This window comes from Parastagonospora nodorum (assembly GCF_000146915.1).
Source record: "Parastagonospora nodorum SN15 chromosome Unknown scaffold_9, whole genome shotgun sequence".
Classification (NCBI taxonomy): domain Eukaryota; kingdom Fungi; phylum Ascomycota; class Dothideomycetes; order Pleosporales; family Phaeosphaeriaceae; genus Parastagonospora; species Parastagonospora nodorum.
Window position 1 is genome coordinate 132,287 of NW_001884557.1, and position 14,243 is coordinate 146,529.

Genomic DNA, 14,243 nt, shown 5'->3' on the forward strand with positions numbered 1-14,243 from the left:
TTCAGGGTAGTAGGCCACTTCCAGCTTCTATACATGTTTCCATACGCTGTTGTCCTGAAGGTAGGATATTCCGAATACATTGCACGTTGCTGCAGTCAGCCGCATGGTATTGTGGAGACAAGCATGCTGATTACCGCTGACACATGCCTTAATTATTTATAATGCACAGCTGAGATGATTCGAAGTGAAGAACGGTTCCTACATATATCGGAGCTTGAGAGTGCTCATGCTCTCCAATTCATCAATCGCCTGAAGCATCGAAACTCACACCAGGCGCCACAGCGACGTCGGTTACAACGATCTGCATAAACCGTGTTTCGACTTTCATTCATGACAAACCTACCTGACTATGGCAGGCAAAGCATATGCGGTTTTCATAAAGCTTAAGCGTGAGAACAAAATATTTTCTATCATATGTGTCTTGTTCGACAACATGCAAGTGTGTGCATTACCTCCAAGAATTTTCCAGTCCAATTTCAACGCTGATGCCTGAGCCGGTCAGCATGCGCCTTATGCTAACCCAACGGCATCTTATCTTCCCATCTCGCCTTGCATGCAACAAGCGCCAGTAGTATCCCGACATCTGCACAAGCACCATTGATCGGTAGTAGCTAGACCTGTCAGATCTGCGGCTGATAGTGTGGAGTTGGCCCCAGACTAGTCGTGACAGCTCATGGCTGGCCTAACCGTCAGCACCTGTAACGTTGATAGGTTGCACGACGTAAGCACGAATCACGACTTGGGTTGTGTACATAAACAAAGGCATTGCCATTTCTATACTATTGAATTGTTGGATTTTTTTAGTCTTCGTGTCTGCTGCTCTCCATCATGCCGTCACGCTCATTATTGCTGGCGGGACTAGTTCCGCTGATTGCACTTCTCTACGCCCAATTTTTCAATCCATCACTGCTGGATTTCTTGCGCAGCAAGAATGCGCCCGTTCTCCCGCGCTCAAAGACGCCCATCGTCATGGCTTCTACGCCGGCATTCAGGTCCATTCACCTCAAACCATGACATGAACTCATCTGATCAATTTTCCAGCCACATTGAAAAGATCACCACCATCGCAGAAGGCCTAATTAAACTCGGCTATCCCGTACACTTCCTCAGCAACCCGGACTTCAAAGACGCCATCGAGTCCATCGGCGCCATACACGTGCCCATTGAAGGCGCGGGCCCGGGGTATATGGAGCCCGAGAAGATGGCACATTTTGTCACGCTCACGGGTCATGAATCTAACATTTTTGCGTTCAAGACGATCTTCACAGACTCGATCCCCGCGCAGCATCGGACTCTCCAGCGGCTTTTCAAGTCGATACGGGAAGAGTACGGAGCTGAGCAGCCGCTGATATACATGAATGACTTCTCGTTTGGTGGGATGACGCCCGTTTTTCTCGGCGCGGAGGGGATTCGTCCAGATGCTATTATTGGTATTGCGGTTGCACCTTATCCCGCTGCGAGTAACGATACGTTTCCGTTTCAATCAGGCAGACATCCAGATACTTCCCCCTCGTCCAGGGAGATTCACTTCAAGGCGCAGCAGGAAAGGTATGAGTCGTATCCAGATAAAGAGGTGACTGCGTATTTGCGCAAGACGCTGGCAGATATGGGCGCGAAGAAATACTTTCCGAGTCTTTATGACATGTTTGCGTCGGCGTCGGATGTGCTGCTGCAATATGGTGTGCCGGAGTTTGAATATCCAAGGAGCGATTGGCGCAAGAATGTGAAGTTTGTGGGCGCGCCGGTGGGCGTGGGGGTTGCGGAGAGGAAGCTGCCTGAGTGGTGGAATGAAGTCGTTGCTGCGAAGGCAGCGGGCAAGAAGATTGTGGCTGTGACATCGAGTAGTGTAGTCTTCGAAAACACCGCGCTGATCCTCCCGGCGTTGGAGGCGCTGAAGGATAGGGAGGATGTGTTTGTCATGGCGACGCTGGTTACGTCGGAGGCTGGGGGTTTTGACGTCCCAAAGAATGCGAGGGTGGAGAAGTTTATCCCCGTGGATTTGGCGCTTCCTTATGTGAGTTGGTTCTTTCTCTGACAGAGATGTCGTACTAATGTGAGTGTAGGTCGATGTCCTCATCACGAATGGCGGATACGGCACCATCCAACAAGGCCTACGCGCAGGCGTTCCAATGATCGTATCCGGCGTCGGGCAAGACAAGTCGCACACGGGCGGAATTATCAACTATGTCGGCGTTGGTATATATAATGCGGTCTACAAGACGAACCCGAAGATGATTGCCGACTCATTCGACGAAATTTTGAATAATGCGAGCTATAGGTATGTGCAAGTACGACTGGGAATGGGAGAGTAATGCTGACCAAGAGCAGAGAAACTTCGAAACGGCTTGCAAAGGAGTATGAGAAATACGATGCAGTGGAGATTGCGGATGAGACGATTCAGCAGGTTCTGAGGGGGGAGTATAAGGTTGAGAAGTGGAATTAGGGGATATTGTGAGGTGGGCTGTTAGCAGTCTTGTATTATTCAATGGTGATGTATGTAGCTGTTGATGATGCCGATATTGTGTCGATGGCTGTCACAGCTGTCAATCACATCGCAACCGATGTGATGTAGTCGCATTTGAGTTTCTCGAAACACTGAAGAAAACATGCAGATGCTTTGTCCGTGAATTTGGCCGAGCGGCATGCGATGCGCAAACTGTCCTCCACAACATTGGAATGGAGTGAGTGACGCAAGCACCTCACGAGACCTGCACCAGCTGCGGGCGATCACTCTTCTACCTTCTAGACCCTCTGACGCGTCGTCACTTCATGCACCAACACCAACAACTGTATATCCATCACGACTCTCGGTTTGTTGGACTGCCCATCGACATTAACGCAATCGGACCGTCATCAACAGCGTCCCTGGGTTTCATTATCGTCTATCGCCAAAGCCGCGCCCGCCGCGATACGCAGGGCAGCTCGACGGCGACCCCACCGTTCGTCCCCGCTATACAAGCTAAAGCACATCACTCGCAGCACGCCACCGAGGGATTGTATTTCTGATTCGACGGGGAAGGCGGTCCGTTTACTTGCGACACGGCGGTTCCCTGCAGGCAACGCGACAAGTCGAGTCTGTCGAGGGGCGCCATTTACATTTGGCAACGAACTATTCCTGCATTACTCGAGAACGGTAAACGGAAGGTTGTGCATAAGGTCCCAATATGTCTATCAAGTCAGTACCGCTCCCATTCTTTGTGTCTCTCTACTCTCTTCTTACTTGTCTGCGACTTTCTTTTCTTTGGTTCTGGGTGGTTTTGGTGCTGCTTGCCCCTCGCTACCCCGCGGAAGCTCGAGTGAAGCCTAGAACACAGGCAGCTTCCGGGAACAGCAACGATGAAGTCGGGGTCGAAAGCAAAGTCTAACCGCAAGCCTAGTTGGGTTATGCTCGCTGATGGCGGCGGATATACGCCTCTGCCGGGCGAAACGACGCTCTACCAGTCTCCACCACGCACGACGCTGTCGCTGCAGACGAGCCATCGGCATTCGCCCAGCGAGTCGTATTCCCAGCAATGCAAGTCGGGCGTTGTATACCTCACGAACCGACGGGTACTTTCTCTCACATGACCTTGGCAGCCTCGCCATACTAACGCCCCTGAAGATAATCTACCTCCCCGTCTCGCCCACACCAACGCTCCAATCCTTCGCCGTCCCCATCCTCAACGTCACCGACTCGCGCGTAACAGCCCCATGGTTCGGCGCCAACAAATGGGAAGCCCTCATCCAGCCCGTCTCGGGCGGCGGCATACCCTCGCAGCACGCTGAGCTCGACATGGTCATGGAGTTCAAGGAAGGCGGCGCCTTTGATTTTGCCAGCACATTCGAGCGCCTCAAGGAGCGGTTACGGCAGGCTGTCGACGTGGCCCGGGAAAGCGGGGCGGACGCAGAAGACGGAGGCCGCAGCATCAACATGAGCAATGTGCATCTAGAGGATTTACCGGCGTACGAGGAGAGCGGGACACATACACGAGTGGCAGAGCCCGTCCCCAGCGAGCGGACAGAGAGCGCAGCAATGCCTGCTCCTCAGCCTACGAGTCCGCGACAACGAGCGAGCCCTGTGCCGAGTCCACAGGCGGCAAACTTCCAACCACCGCTGGAACCGCCGCCGGGATATGAGGAGGCGCAGAGAGATAGCATAGTCGATGAGCTGGAGAGACAGGTACGGAGGATGAGTAATGATTGATGGGTTGGAGCATAACTTTGGGCTCAGCGCGGTGTTCAGGGTGCATGTTCATATGGGAGCGATACATGAGGCTGACTACAGTTGCATTTGCTTGCAGATTTGGAGGTTGTCTGCAATATACGGGGCTTCACATGTCCGACGCGCGCTTTCGTCGTGTTCCAAGAGCCTGTGCATGAACTGTCCACAAAAATGCGTCCAACCTGACAGCATGTGAACGTCAAAAGCACCCCGTGGACACTACAAGCGTGCAGCAGTGCAGCAGCGGCCAACGCCGCGCGCATCCTCTAACATGTGAAACGCGCCGCTTTACGCATGTGAAAACCCATGACGCGCCCCCACAAAATTGCTAGTCCGAATGCGGAAGATGCCTCGGTCGATTTTGAAAGCGGATGACCTCCAGCTTAAGCTTCGGATGCGCGTAGCTTCTACCACGACAGACACTTCTTGAGCTGAATCTGACTTTTACTCCTTCACTTCATCGAGGATCATCATGGCGAACCAGGCACCGAACAAAGGTATGTGGTGCTGGCGTATAGATCTAAATGTCATGGCATTGGTGACTGACGACGACAATAGCTCAAGAGCGCCTCTCGCAGGTTGCAGACCACATGTCTGGAGCTTCAAGCAAGAAGGGCAAGGCCAGCTTGTTGGAGAAGCACCCCGATGATGTACGTATCTCTCCACTTCACTTACTGTTTGAAGGAGAAGAAGAAGAAGAAGAAGAAGTGGTTTGCACCCGATACACAACCACCCACCACCACTCTTCATACCAAAGCAATATCTTCTCGTCCTTCACTAACACCTCTCCAGATCGTCGTAACATGCGCCCTCCGCACGCCCTTCACAAAGGGCGGCAAAGGCGGCCTCAAAGACACCCAAGCCGCCGACCTCCTCACCGGCGCCTTCAAAGCGCTCCTCAACCGCTCGAAAATCGACCCCAACCTCGTCGAAGACATCGCTGTCGGCGCCGTCCTCGCCCCCGGCGGTGGCGCCACAGAATTCCGCGCCGCCGCCCTGGCCGCCGGCTTCCCCGTCACCACCTCGTGCAAGTCGCTCAACCGGCAATGCTCGTCGGGCCTGCAAGCGTGCGTCGACATTGCCAACGCAATCAAATCCGGCATGATTGAAATCGGCATCGGCGCGGGCGCAGAGTCCATGTCGACGCAATACGGGCCCGGCGCCGTCTCTGAATTCTCGCCCTTGCTCGAATCCCACAGGGAGAGCGCAAACTGCAAAGTCCCCATGGGCGTGCTGAGCGAGCAAATGGCCAAGGCTAAAGGCATCCCGAGGTCCGCACAGGACGCGTTTGCCGCCAGCTCGTTCCAGAAGGCCATCGAGGCGCAGAAGCAGGGGCTTTTTGATGCCGAGATCGCGCCGTTGACGGTGCAGTGGACGGACCCCAAGACGGACGAGGAGAAGACGATTACCGTCGCCAAGGACGATGGCGTCAGGGAAGGGTATTACTGCGGAATCGCTGGCCAAGAATTCGTCCCGGCCTTCTCAAAGGACGGCTCGATCCATGCGGGTAACGCGTCGCAAATCTCAGACGGCGCGGCCGCCGTGCTGCTCATGAAGCGCAGCACCGCGCAGCGCCTCGGGCAGACTATTGTCGGGAAATTCGTGCAGGCCAGCATCGTCGGCGTGCCGCCTCTACTCATGGGCGTGGGTCCCGCGGCTGCTATCCCGCCGGTCCTCGAGAGAGACGGGCTTGTCCACTGGTGATGTGGATATCTGGGAAATCAACGAGGCTTTTGCGAGCCAGTGTCTGTACTGCATCAAGGAGCTGGGCATCGATGAGAAGAAGGTGAATCCCAAGGGCGGCGCGATTGCGTTTGGACATCCCCTGGGAGTCACGGGGGCGAGGCAGGTTAGCACGCTGTTGACGGAGCTGAAGAGGACGGGCAAGAAGATTGGTGTGACGAGTATGTGCGTGGGCACGGGCATGGGCATGGCGGCGGTTTGGGTGGCGGAGTAGAACCAAATATGTATTATGATATTGAGGGGAGCAGATGGCGAATATCATCATGTTGACACATCACAACGACTCCTCCCTCTCCGTAACTGTCCACCTCCTCTTCGGCCCTGGTCGGTGCTCATATACATCGTCCAGCCTCGGTGGACCCCAGAGTCCCGCAGCACTCTTCGGCTGCGTCTTTGCGCCCCAGAGACCACCTCCACTACCAGATGCATTCCCCCCAGCTCTACCATTCGCCTGTGTTTTCGGCAGAGGAGCCAGAGGCGCCACACTATCACTAACTTCATGCCGCTCATTAGTATTGAGTCTCTCCAAGCCGTTCGTAATATCTGCAGCACCATCAAAGGCCGAGATGCTCGGTTCAACATTGCTCGTGGTCTTGCGTGGCTGGGACGTTGCATTAGGAGTAGCAACTCCATCACTCCCGCCAGGCGTCACTGCAGGCGAGGGTTTAGCGCTACCCCACAACCCCCCTGGTGCTGTCGATGTGCTGCCTGGATTGAGATTGCTCTGCGTGTACAGCTTGTTTGAGCCCGAGCTCATAGTGCGCCGCTGCAATCCTGCTGAGCTGTTCCAGGTCCTGAAAGGATCAACGGGTGTGTCGCCTGGGCTACTAGCCGCCGAGCCTCCCATACGCCTCCTCGCTTCCAGAGACGGGCTTGCAAGCACAGCTGGAGAATTTGTGCGTGATTGTGACTGTAGCTTTGAGGGATCGGTGCCGGGTTTGAGATGGTCGACTGAAGCCATGATTTTCATGTCGTATGTTTCTGCCATGCCGGGGTCTGCCACAGATAGTCGACGTTCGTGGATTGTAGCCTCAGACGGCTCTCGAGGTACTTCCCTCCGCACTGCCATGGAGAGCGAAGCGAGACCAATGTCCATGAGGACCGGCTGGTTGGCCATGGCACCAAGCAAGGCGTTGCAGCCAGCACCATGCGTCATGATGATGAGAACAAGCTCCTCGTCCTCGTCTGGTCCGTCTCCCTTGTCGAGTGAAAAGGGCTCGGTTGGACGTTTTGCAGCCGGGACTGGTGTCAATCTCAACGGCTCCTTGAACATGAAGCCCGAGATTTGGTTCTTCGGGGGCGTCGCGCCATGCTCTCTGTACCAGTCCATCATGCCCGTCAGTCCCCTTCGGAAGCGCTTGTGCATGGTACTCCACTCGTCTCCGTACTCGCCGCCATCACCCCATTCCTGTGGAGGCCGCATGCTGTCCCACTGGAAGTCGACTACTATGCAAGCCTCTCGCGCATGGGCAAAGTAGCCTCGAGGGATGTGGTCGGCAGGTGATACCGAGTAGGTTGGGACTGGCGGCTCGTAGACTCGGCTGTTCGGGTTCTGTGCGGCTGGTGCGAGCGAAGTTAGATTTTCTCTCGACTTGGTGCGCTGGAGGGGCGAGGCACCCTGGCTGCTTGAGCGTTCTCGGTTGAAGGGTGATGCTGCAGCCAGACTGCGGACTTTAGAACGTGGCTTGTGGTCTGTCTCTGGCTGAGCAGCTGCTGAAGCACCTTTGCCCATCCAGCCGCCTGGGAAGAAGCCCTTGCTCGTCTTGGTGGGCGACATTTCCAGCATAGCGTCCCCCCTACGCAACAAGTCTGCCTTTGCTCCTGCCACCATGAGCGTCGAGTTTGGCGGGGGCGTAATGTCTTCATAGTAGTCGGGCGACAGCCATTCGCCGAGGAATGCATCGACTCGTAGCAGTACTCTCTCGGGGCCAGCATGAGGTTTGTGAGAGTTCTGGGCTTTGGGGTCGGCCAGCGGTGTAATGTACGGGCTGCCCTGGGAAGGCTTTGCCTGTTTTGGCTTTTCTGTCGCTGCAGCCTTCTCTTTTGAGGGTACCGGTACCCCCAATTGAGGCACAGTGGGCGGATTGAATTGCGAGATGCCAGCCGCGACCGCCGTGCTCGTCTGGATGCATCTCAAGTACGGGCTCGAATGTATGACAATCTTGCGCTTCTTCTTCGGCCGGGGTGATTCTCCGCTGGCAACACTCTTTGCAGCCTCCAGTTGTTCATTGTCACGTTGGTGTAGCAGAGCTGCTATGCGCAGACCGAGGGCTCGTCCCTGTTGCCAGCCGCCGAATGTGAGGGGCGGGTCGTAGGGCGTGGGCGAGGTAAGATGCCATGTCTTGTCAGCAGCGTCGAGGCGTGCACCGTGTCTTGGGCAGTGTCAGCACATATGCGCAATGCTAGCAATATTGTCTGGCTGTCGGGTACCTGGCGACGACTACAACTGCGGGACCCTTGGCCATGGCCGCTAAACTTTCGCGCCGTGTAAGTAGGTACCTGTATTACGACCTGCTGAGACGGCCGTGTACGGAACGGTTGTCGCACGACGCGATATATTCAAGGAATGTGAATGCCCGGTCGCGACTGTCTTGCTGTTGCCAATTTGGAGGGAAACGGCAGAATCGAGTGTTGTTCAAGTGATGCACGAGTACTGGTGAACTTTTGCTGGCCCCCAAGCTATGACACTCCGCTTTATGAGGGGTTCCTCGTAATTTCACACCCACACGCCTCAGTTGGAGGGGTCGTACTACAATCTGTTTTCGAGCTTATTGACGCCTCTGTGCAGAGCACGTGGCTGCCAAACGCGTGAGGTCACGTCAAGGTAAGCTCACCTCTGTTGGAGGAAGGCGCGGGGTTGGCAGAAGCTTTGACGCGGGATCAAGTGGAGTCACTTCACCAAGCTTCGAGACCCTGTGCATATCAAGAGAGAGCTATTGACCAGCCAGGTTTGTTCTGTACCTCTGAGAGAGCATGCATCTCAACATCTCCTCATATGTCAGAATAGTTCTTCCGCCAATGGGTCTTTCAAACCAATCGATGCTGTGTAGCCATGTAAGTATTTTGCTTGAGCGGGTATTGTGCACAAAAGAGTATCACAAGCGCCTATCCCACGGCGTCAGTTCCAACACTTCCATTTCAACAGACTTGCTGCCCGTCTCCTTGTGAATAACACGAGCTTGAAAGAGCGAATTCATTCCAAGCTCACCATCTCAAACTTTACATCCTCTCGTCCCAATGCCTCTCCATTCATGAACCCATGAAGATATGCTCCACCAACCAATCGGTACCGCTCACTTCCCTCAACCGCCCGAAAAATCAGCGGAATACGGCTTCCCGGGGCGATCCAAACACTATCACCTTTCCTCAAGCACTGCGTCCCGATGCCAAAGTATCCCAGCTCAGTGGAAAATGGCCGGATCAAGGACGCATGCGAGTAATGCGTATCAAACAACGACGCTCTGCGTTCTAAGTTTGCGAGGTAAGAAGCGTCGAGGACACTCTGGTCTCGTGCTTGTACGATCTCTTCTTGCGTTGGTAAGTTTGATGAGACAGGAAATGTGGTGGCGTGTGGCAAGGTGGACGTAACGACATATCTCCAGAGGACCCAGTCACGAAAAGACGAACCGAGAGGCTCTGGTGATGCGGGATATCTGGGGTTGATGGGCTTTGATGGCGTGCCTCCTTCTTCTCTGTTCGTTACTAGTGCGCGCCAGACTGCTTCTTCACGACTCTGTCCGGGTTGTTGCGTACCCATCGTTGAGTTTGGACAGCATTCTCCAGAGACCTGACGGGCTTTTGCGTAGTTCTGGTTTCGTCCCGCCAGCTTCTGAAATATTGTCGAGCTTGGTGGCTCTGATGGTCAGCATGTGCTTACCACTTTTGTCAATTGAGAGCTCATGTTGCTTTGGAAGATCAAGAGCGGCCTTGAAAGCTGTGTAGCCGGTTCCTCGAAGACCCAGTGTCTTGTTGACGCTCCAGTCAGGTACCCAAGATGGCAGGCCCGGAATTGTTTGAAAGTCTTCTCCTTCTACACAGGTAAGCAGTAAGAGGCTCTTTGAGTTGGTCAAGATGTATTTGGCAGCCGTGATGTATGCATCCTGGACAGATGCGCGATAATCGGGAATTATATCGGCATTCCCAAGGCCTAATTGAGAGTACACCTTATCTCGCGCGTTCTCAGAATCCGAAGAGCGCGCTCGGATAAGAGCGTGTAAGAATTTGTCATCGTGGTTCGAAAGCCACGTCTTTTGCGCAGCTGCAAGCCTTGCAGGCGTATTGTGTCCTATATTCGTGGTTGTGTGTCCAACCTGTCTAGTCGTCCGTTTAAGGAGGGTAGTCCAGCTCGAAGTGGCAAGAAATTGCGAGAACAGACTCATATCCGCCCAGGAAATCGAGTAACTTCCGCAGATCAATACGACTGCCTGTGCAAGTACAACTTCTTGTATACTGGCACAGCGCACGGGACGCGTCAGTGAAGGCATCCAGGACCTTGCGAGTCGTACTCACATCCACGCGCGGTTGAACCACTCTCGTTGGAAGAATCGTGCTAGCGCTTGCCAGTTGTTCGAGTCCAGGAATCTGTTTGAATGACCCTCTCTAACCTCTGTGTGGTGTAGGCTAAGTCGAGTTTCTCTTTCGAGCTGAAGCAGGCCATGCATCAGTTCGACAGCAGGTTTAGTGTATCGATCGTCCGGCCCAAGCCAGACCACGACTCTGGTCGCCCTTTGGTAGATGGCGCTCATGATCTTGACTTGCTCACAGCGCTCTTGTATGTCTGCTTGATTGATAGCCAAAGCGTCGATCCACCAATAACCACTTAGACCATGGACAGTATCACGCGCGCAGTGAGCAAGAAAGTCATAGAGATTTTCACCGACCCTGCCATCGTTCCCATTGCACTTCAGCTGTCGTGATAGACTTGGCGTATCTATGCGCAATTTGTTGATATTCCGATGAGGTGCGCCCCAGGTGTACGATAAGGCTGTATACGGTGGAGCAGTATCCAGGTTGTGAACAGTCAGCGTGCAGCTTAGTGGACGATGGGAGCCGGAAGTTTTGGCTTCGACTTGGAGCAACCGTATTTGGCCAGGCTGAAGCTCATTGTATGGCGTTGTGGAAGTCCATTTCGGTGTTGGGTCTGGCTTGTGCTGTTCTTCGACATGTGCGCCCTGATCTGAATCCATTAAGATTGCCGTAAATAAGAACGATAAACATGGAAACACTCGGGTATACCGACTATCGAACGCCAAGGAGGAGGGTTAAGTGAGATCGTGCTTGGTATGAAGGGTAGAGGACCTTTACATGCCCCACCATCCTCCAATTTGGTGACATGCGGGTAGGCTTCAGCTGAGTCGAGAGGCTTAGATGGCTGCCAGTAGTGCTTTGAAGGCTGCAGGAGGCTAAATCCCAAACCGATCGAGCTGAGGAAAAGTAGCGTGGGGGCCGTCACTTCCCTCACTGTATGGGAAGGAGCCTCACACTACAATTGCACAGCCCGCAACCTCACGCTAACCTTGCGGCCTGTTCATTCTACATATTGCACCACGTTTTGCGGACATACACTTGCCGTATTACATTATTCTTTGTTCCCGCCGCCGTATACTATCACTCGCAACATCAGTCTGTGCCTTCCATCACCATGTCTGACTCATCATGGCACTTCGAAGCTCAACGAGGATTCTTCTCCCACGACAATGATCCCGAGATATGGAAGTTTAGAGCTGTCACCCAGCCGAGCCTGGGACTGCTCGGCCGATCATATCCCACCGATGACGAGTATTGGGCCAAACAAGGCGGGTCACCCAGCGACCCTGCGCATTCGAAATGGCCTCGCTTTCAACACTACCTCACATATCTGAATGCTAAGAATTCGGGGCAGGAGAAGTACAAGATGCTCTACATTGTCCGCCATGGCCAAGGCGTGCACAACGTGGTGGAGGAAGAAGTTGGTCGTGACGAATGGAATGTATGTCCAGCCCACCACAGACAACTCAACCGAAGCCTGATCAGATTAGCGATACTGGGCAAAAGTCCCCGGTGACGGCAGCAGACGTTGGCTCGACGCAGATCTCACGCCGCATGGCGAGCAACAAGCAACAGACATATCGTCCCTCTGGGTACCAGGCGGTGTAGACCCCCCGAGATCAATATACACAAGTCCGTTGCGCCGATGCTTGCAAACTACTCAACTTGGATTCGCGCCGCTCATCAAGGAGAGAGTTCCCGTCATCAAGGAGAGGTTGCGGGAGCGTCTTGGTGTGCATACTTGCGACCAGCGCAGCTCCAAGACCTGGATCACCAGCACTTTCCCGGAGTTCCGAATTGAAGATGGATTCGCAGAGAAGGATGAATTGTGGAAAGCTGAGCAACGAGAGACGATCGATCAGCACGCGGAAAGAGCAAAGGAACTGTTGAGCGACCTCTTTGATAACGATGATAACCAGACGATTGCACTGGTGGCACACTCAGGAGCGCTCATGGCGCTGTTCAAAGCGACGGGATGGGGGAAGATTCCGGTGCAAGCAGGCGCCGTGTATCCTCTGCTAGTACGAGGGACTAGGGCGAATTGAGCTGTAAGTCAGTGAAGGATACTTACTCCTGAAGTTAGTCGCAGGCTCTCTCTACTCATTTGCTTGGACTGTTGTCTCAGTGTTGCTACATCAGTTAGATCTCACTCATTCAGAGGTTACCTCTTCAAGCTGCACCAGAATCAATTGTCGGCAAGCCGTTGGATGAGGTACGTGCGCAGCAGCAGCCACAAGTCATGGGTGTGGGGACATGCTTGGCACGACTGCTTAATGCCCTACCCCACAGCCCAACCCACGGTCGGCGGCATGGACTAAGAGCACTAAATGCATGAAAGCCCACTGAATGCATGGATGTCGGGTTCCAGGCCATGCAAAGCAGTCGATGGGTGCAGGGCGCCAGATCTCACCGGATGAGACAGGCGCGACGTGTCCTCTACCGGTCAGCGCACTCGTGAGTCATTCGGCTGGCCACGGAGAAGACTGCGGCGCGGCACCGACCATGGAACAGGCAACATCCTGAGCAAACCACAAATCACAAAACCACCACTGTCGCTTTTACCTGCTCGCCTTCCCTGTGCACTTGTTCGCCGGCAGGCGTCTTTTGTTTTCTGCAGCAGCATGATTGTGCCCTGTCTTTGTTATATGCCGTTGGTGTTCTGCTGCCGTGCATGCCACGGTGACAAAGCTAGACGCGCAACGTGTCTCAGACGTGTGAGCGCATTCCAGGGCGGCGAGAGGGCGAGAGGGCGAGAGGGCGAGAGGCAGCGCGGACGACTCGAGAATTTGCCGCATCAGGCAGCTGCGATAGAATTTTCGTCGTCGTGATGCGCCGGCGAAAATTCGAGTGAGGCGACGACTAGGGTGAGCGGTCGGGGGCGAATCGCTTGCTCCGTTGCGATCTGCTCGACGCTCGCCTGTGCAGCGTCATCACTGGTAATGACGAGAGGCGGCCGGGTGCATCCAGTCGACACGGCAGCGCATCACGGCTGCACAGCTGCACGGGGCGAGGGTGTGCGTGAAGGGAGTCTGCAAGGCGGGTGAGGTGACTAGCAGCTCACTTGAATGCCCCGGGTGTCGCAGCACGCGAGGGTGAAGGCAGAGAGTGAATGGGCAGCGGCGTGCGCATCGACTGCTGGAGCCCCCTATTCACGCAGGGGCGCTAGGTAAAGCAGCGAGCCTGCTTGCGGTGCGCTTGGGGCCCACTTGTCGCGCACGGGCCGCCAGGCTACCGCGCATATAAAGACTGCGCCTGCCCCCTACTTTTCCATTCTTTTGGTCGCCTTGTCCCGCTCGCTGCACCACACAACCCCTCCGCACCACCCACGACGCCAGCTCGGAAACACTGCTTTTCAACTGCGCGCTCACTAATACTGCGATTCGGGACAACCGTGTGCTAATTTCGCACACTTACACTCTCTCGGAAGTCGGAGAGCAATTTTCGCGATCGGCACTAGCCACATCCGCGCGCGAACAGCCTTGCGAGCAACCTCCCCCACAGGTCGCATCTCGAGCTTCTCCCTGCCAAAGGCTTGCTGGCTTCGCTTTTGGTCACTCTCCACCCACTAGACTAACCCTCTGTCCTCCGCGACAGCCACACACCATCCGCGACATTCTTGTCAGCGTTTGCGAGGGACACATTCGCTTGTAGCTCTCCTGCGACCGGTACGGGCCTCACCCACTCCAAGACCTACCCAGCTCCAGTCCCTCACCGGTGTCGACCGACCTCGCTCCCCATCGCGATCTCGTAGTCCGCCGGCCTGAACGTCGCT

At 54.8% G+C, this 14,243-nt stretch overlaps 6 protein-coding genes across 6 annotated transcripts; 4 read left to right on the forward strand and 2 right to left on the reverse strand.

The window, feature by feature from the left end:
- Positions 1 to 1,015: 1,015 nt before the first annotated feature.
- Positions 1,016 to 2,574, forward strand: SNOG_06129 (hypothetical protein; the record flags this gene model as incomplete). The annotated part of the gene is made up of 3 exons (XM_001796461.1): positions 1,016 to 2,014; positions 2,064 to 2,278; positions 2,329 to 2,574. 3 exons carry the CDS (start codon positions 1,016 to 1,018, stop codon positions 2,441 to 2,443), a joined length of 1,329 nt encoding a protein of 442 aa, XP_001796513.1. The 3' UTR covers positions 2,444 to 2,574.
- Positions 2,575 to 3,336: 762 nt separating this feature from the next.
- SNOG_06130 (hypothetical protein) lies at positions 3,337 to 4,116 on the forward strand (the record flags this gene model as incomplete). Its single annotated transcript, XM_001796462.1, has 3 exons — positions 3,337 to 3,549; positions 3,602 to 3,942; positions 4,002 to 4,116. The coding sequence occupies 3 exons, from the start codon at positions 3,337 to 3,339 to the stop codon at positions 4,114 to 4,116; spliced, it is 669 nt and encodes a 222-aa protein (XP_001796514.1).
- Positions 4,117 to 4,616: 500 nt separating this feature from the next.
- Positions 4,617 to 6,158, forward strand: SNOG_06131 (hypothetical protein; the record flags this gene model as incomplete). Its single annotated transcript, XM_001796463.1, has 4 exons — positions 4,617 to 4,698; positions 4,760 to 4,851; positions 4,994 to 5,845; positions 5,886 to 6,158. The coding sequence occupies exons 1-4, from the start codon at positions 4,674 to 4,676 to the stop codon at positions 6,156 to 6,158; spliced, it is 1,242 nt and encodes a 413-aa protein (XP_001796515.1). The 5' UTR covers positions 4,617 to 4,673.
- Positions 5,721 to 8,409, reverse strand: SNOG_06132 (hypothetical protein; the record flags this gene model as incomplete). Its single annotated transcript, XM_001796464.1, has 3 exons — positions 5,721 to 6,726; positions 6,794 to 8,316; positions 8,375 to 8,409. 3 exons carry the CDS (start codon positions 8,407 to 8,409, stop codon positions 6,698 to 6,700), a joined length of 1,587 nt encoding a protein of 528 aa, XP_001796516.1. The 3' UTR covers positions 5,721 to 6,697.
- Positions 8,410 to 9,137: 728 nt separating this feature from the next.
- On the reverse strand, positions 9,138 to 11,130 carry SNOG_06133 (hypothetical protein; the record flags this gene model as incomplete). The annotated part of the gene is made up of 3 exons (XM_001796465.1): positions 9,138 to 9,636; positions 9,698 to 10,258; positions 10,454 to 11,130. 3 exons carry the CDS (start codon positions 11,128 to 11,130, stop codon positions 9,138 to 9,140), a joined length of 1,737 nt encoding a protein of 578 aa, XP_001796517.1.
- Positions 11,131 to 11,585: 455 nt separating this feature from the next.
- On the forward strand, positions 11,586 to 12,516 carry SNOG_06134 (hypothetical protein; the record flags this gene model as incomplete). Its single annotated transcript, XM_001796466.1, has 2 exons — positions 11,586 to 11,912; positions 11,962 to 12,516. The coding sequence occupies 2 exons, from the start codon at positions 11,586 to 11,588 to the stop codon at positions 12,514 to 12,516; spliced, it is 882 nt and encodes a 293-aa protein (XP_001796518.1).
- Between the last annotated feature and the right edge of the window lie 1,727 nt (positions 12,517 to 14,243).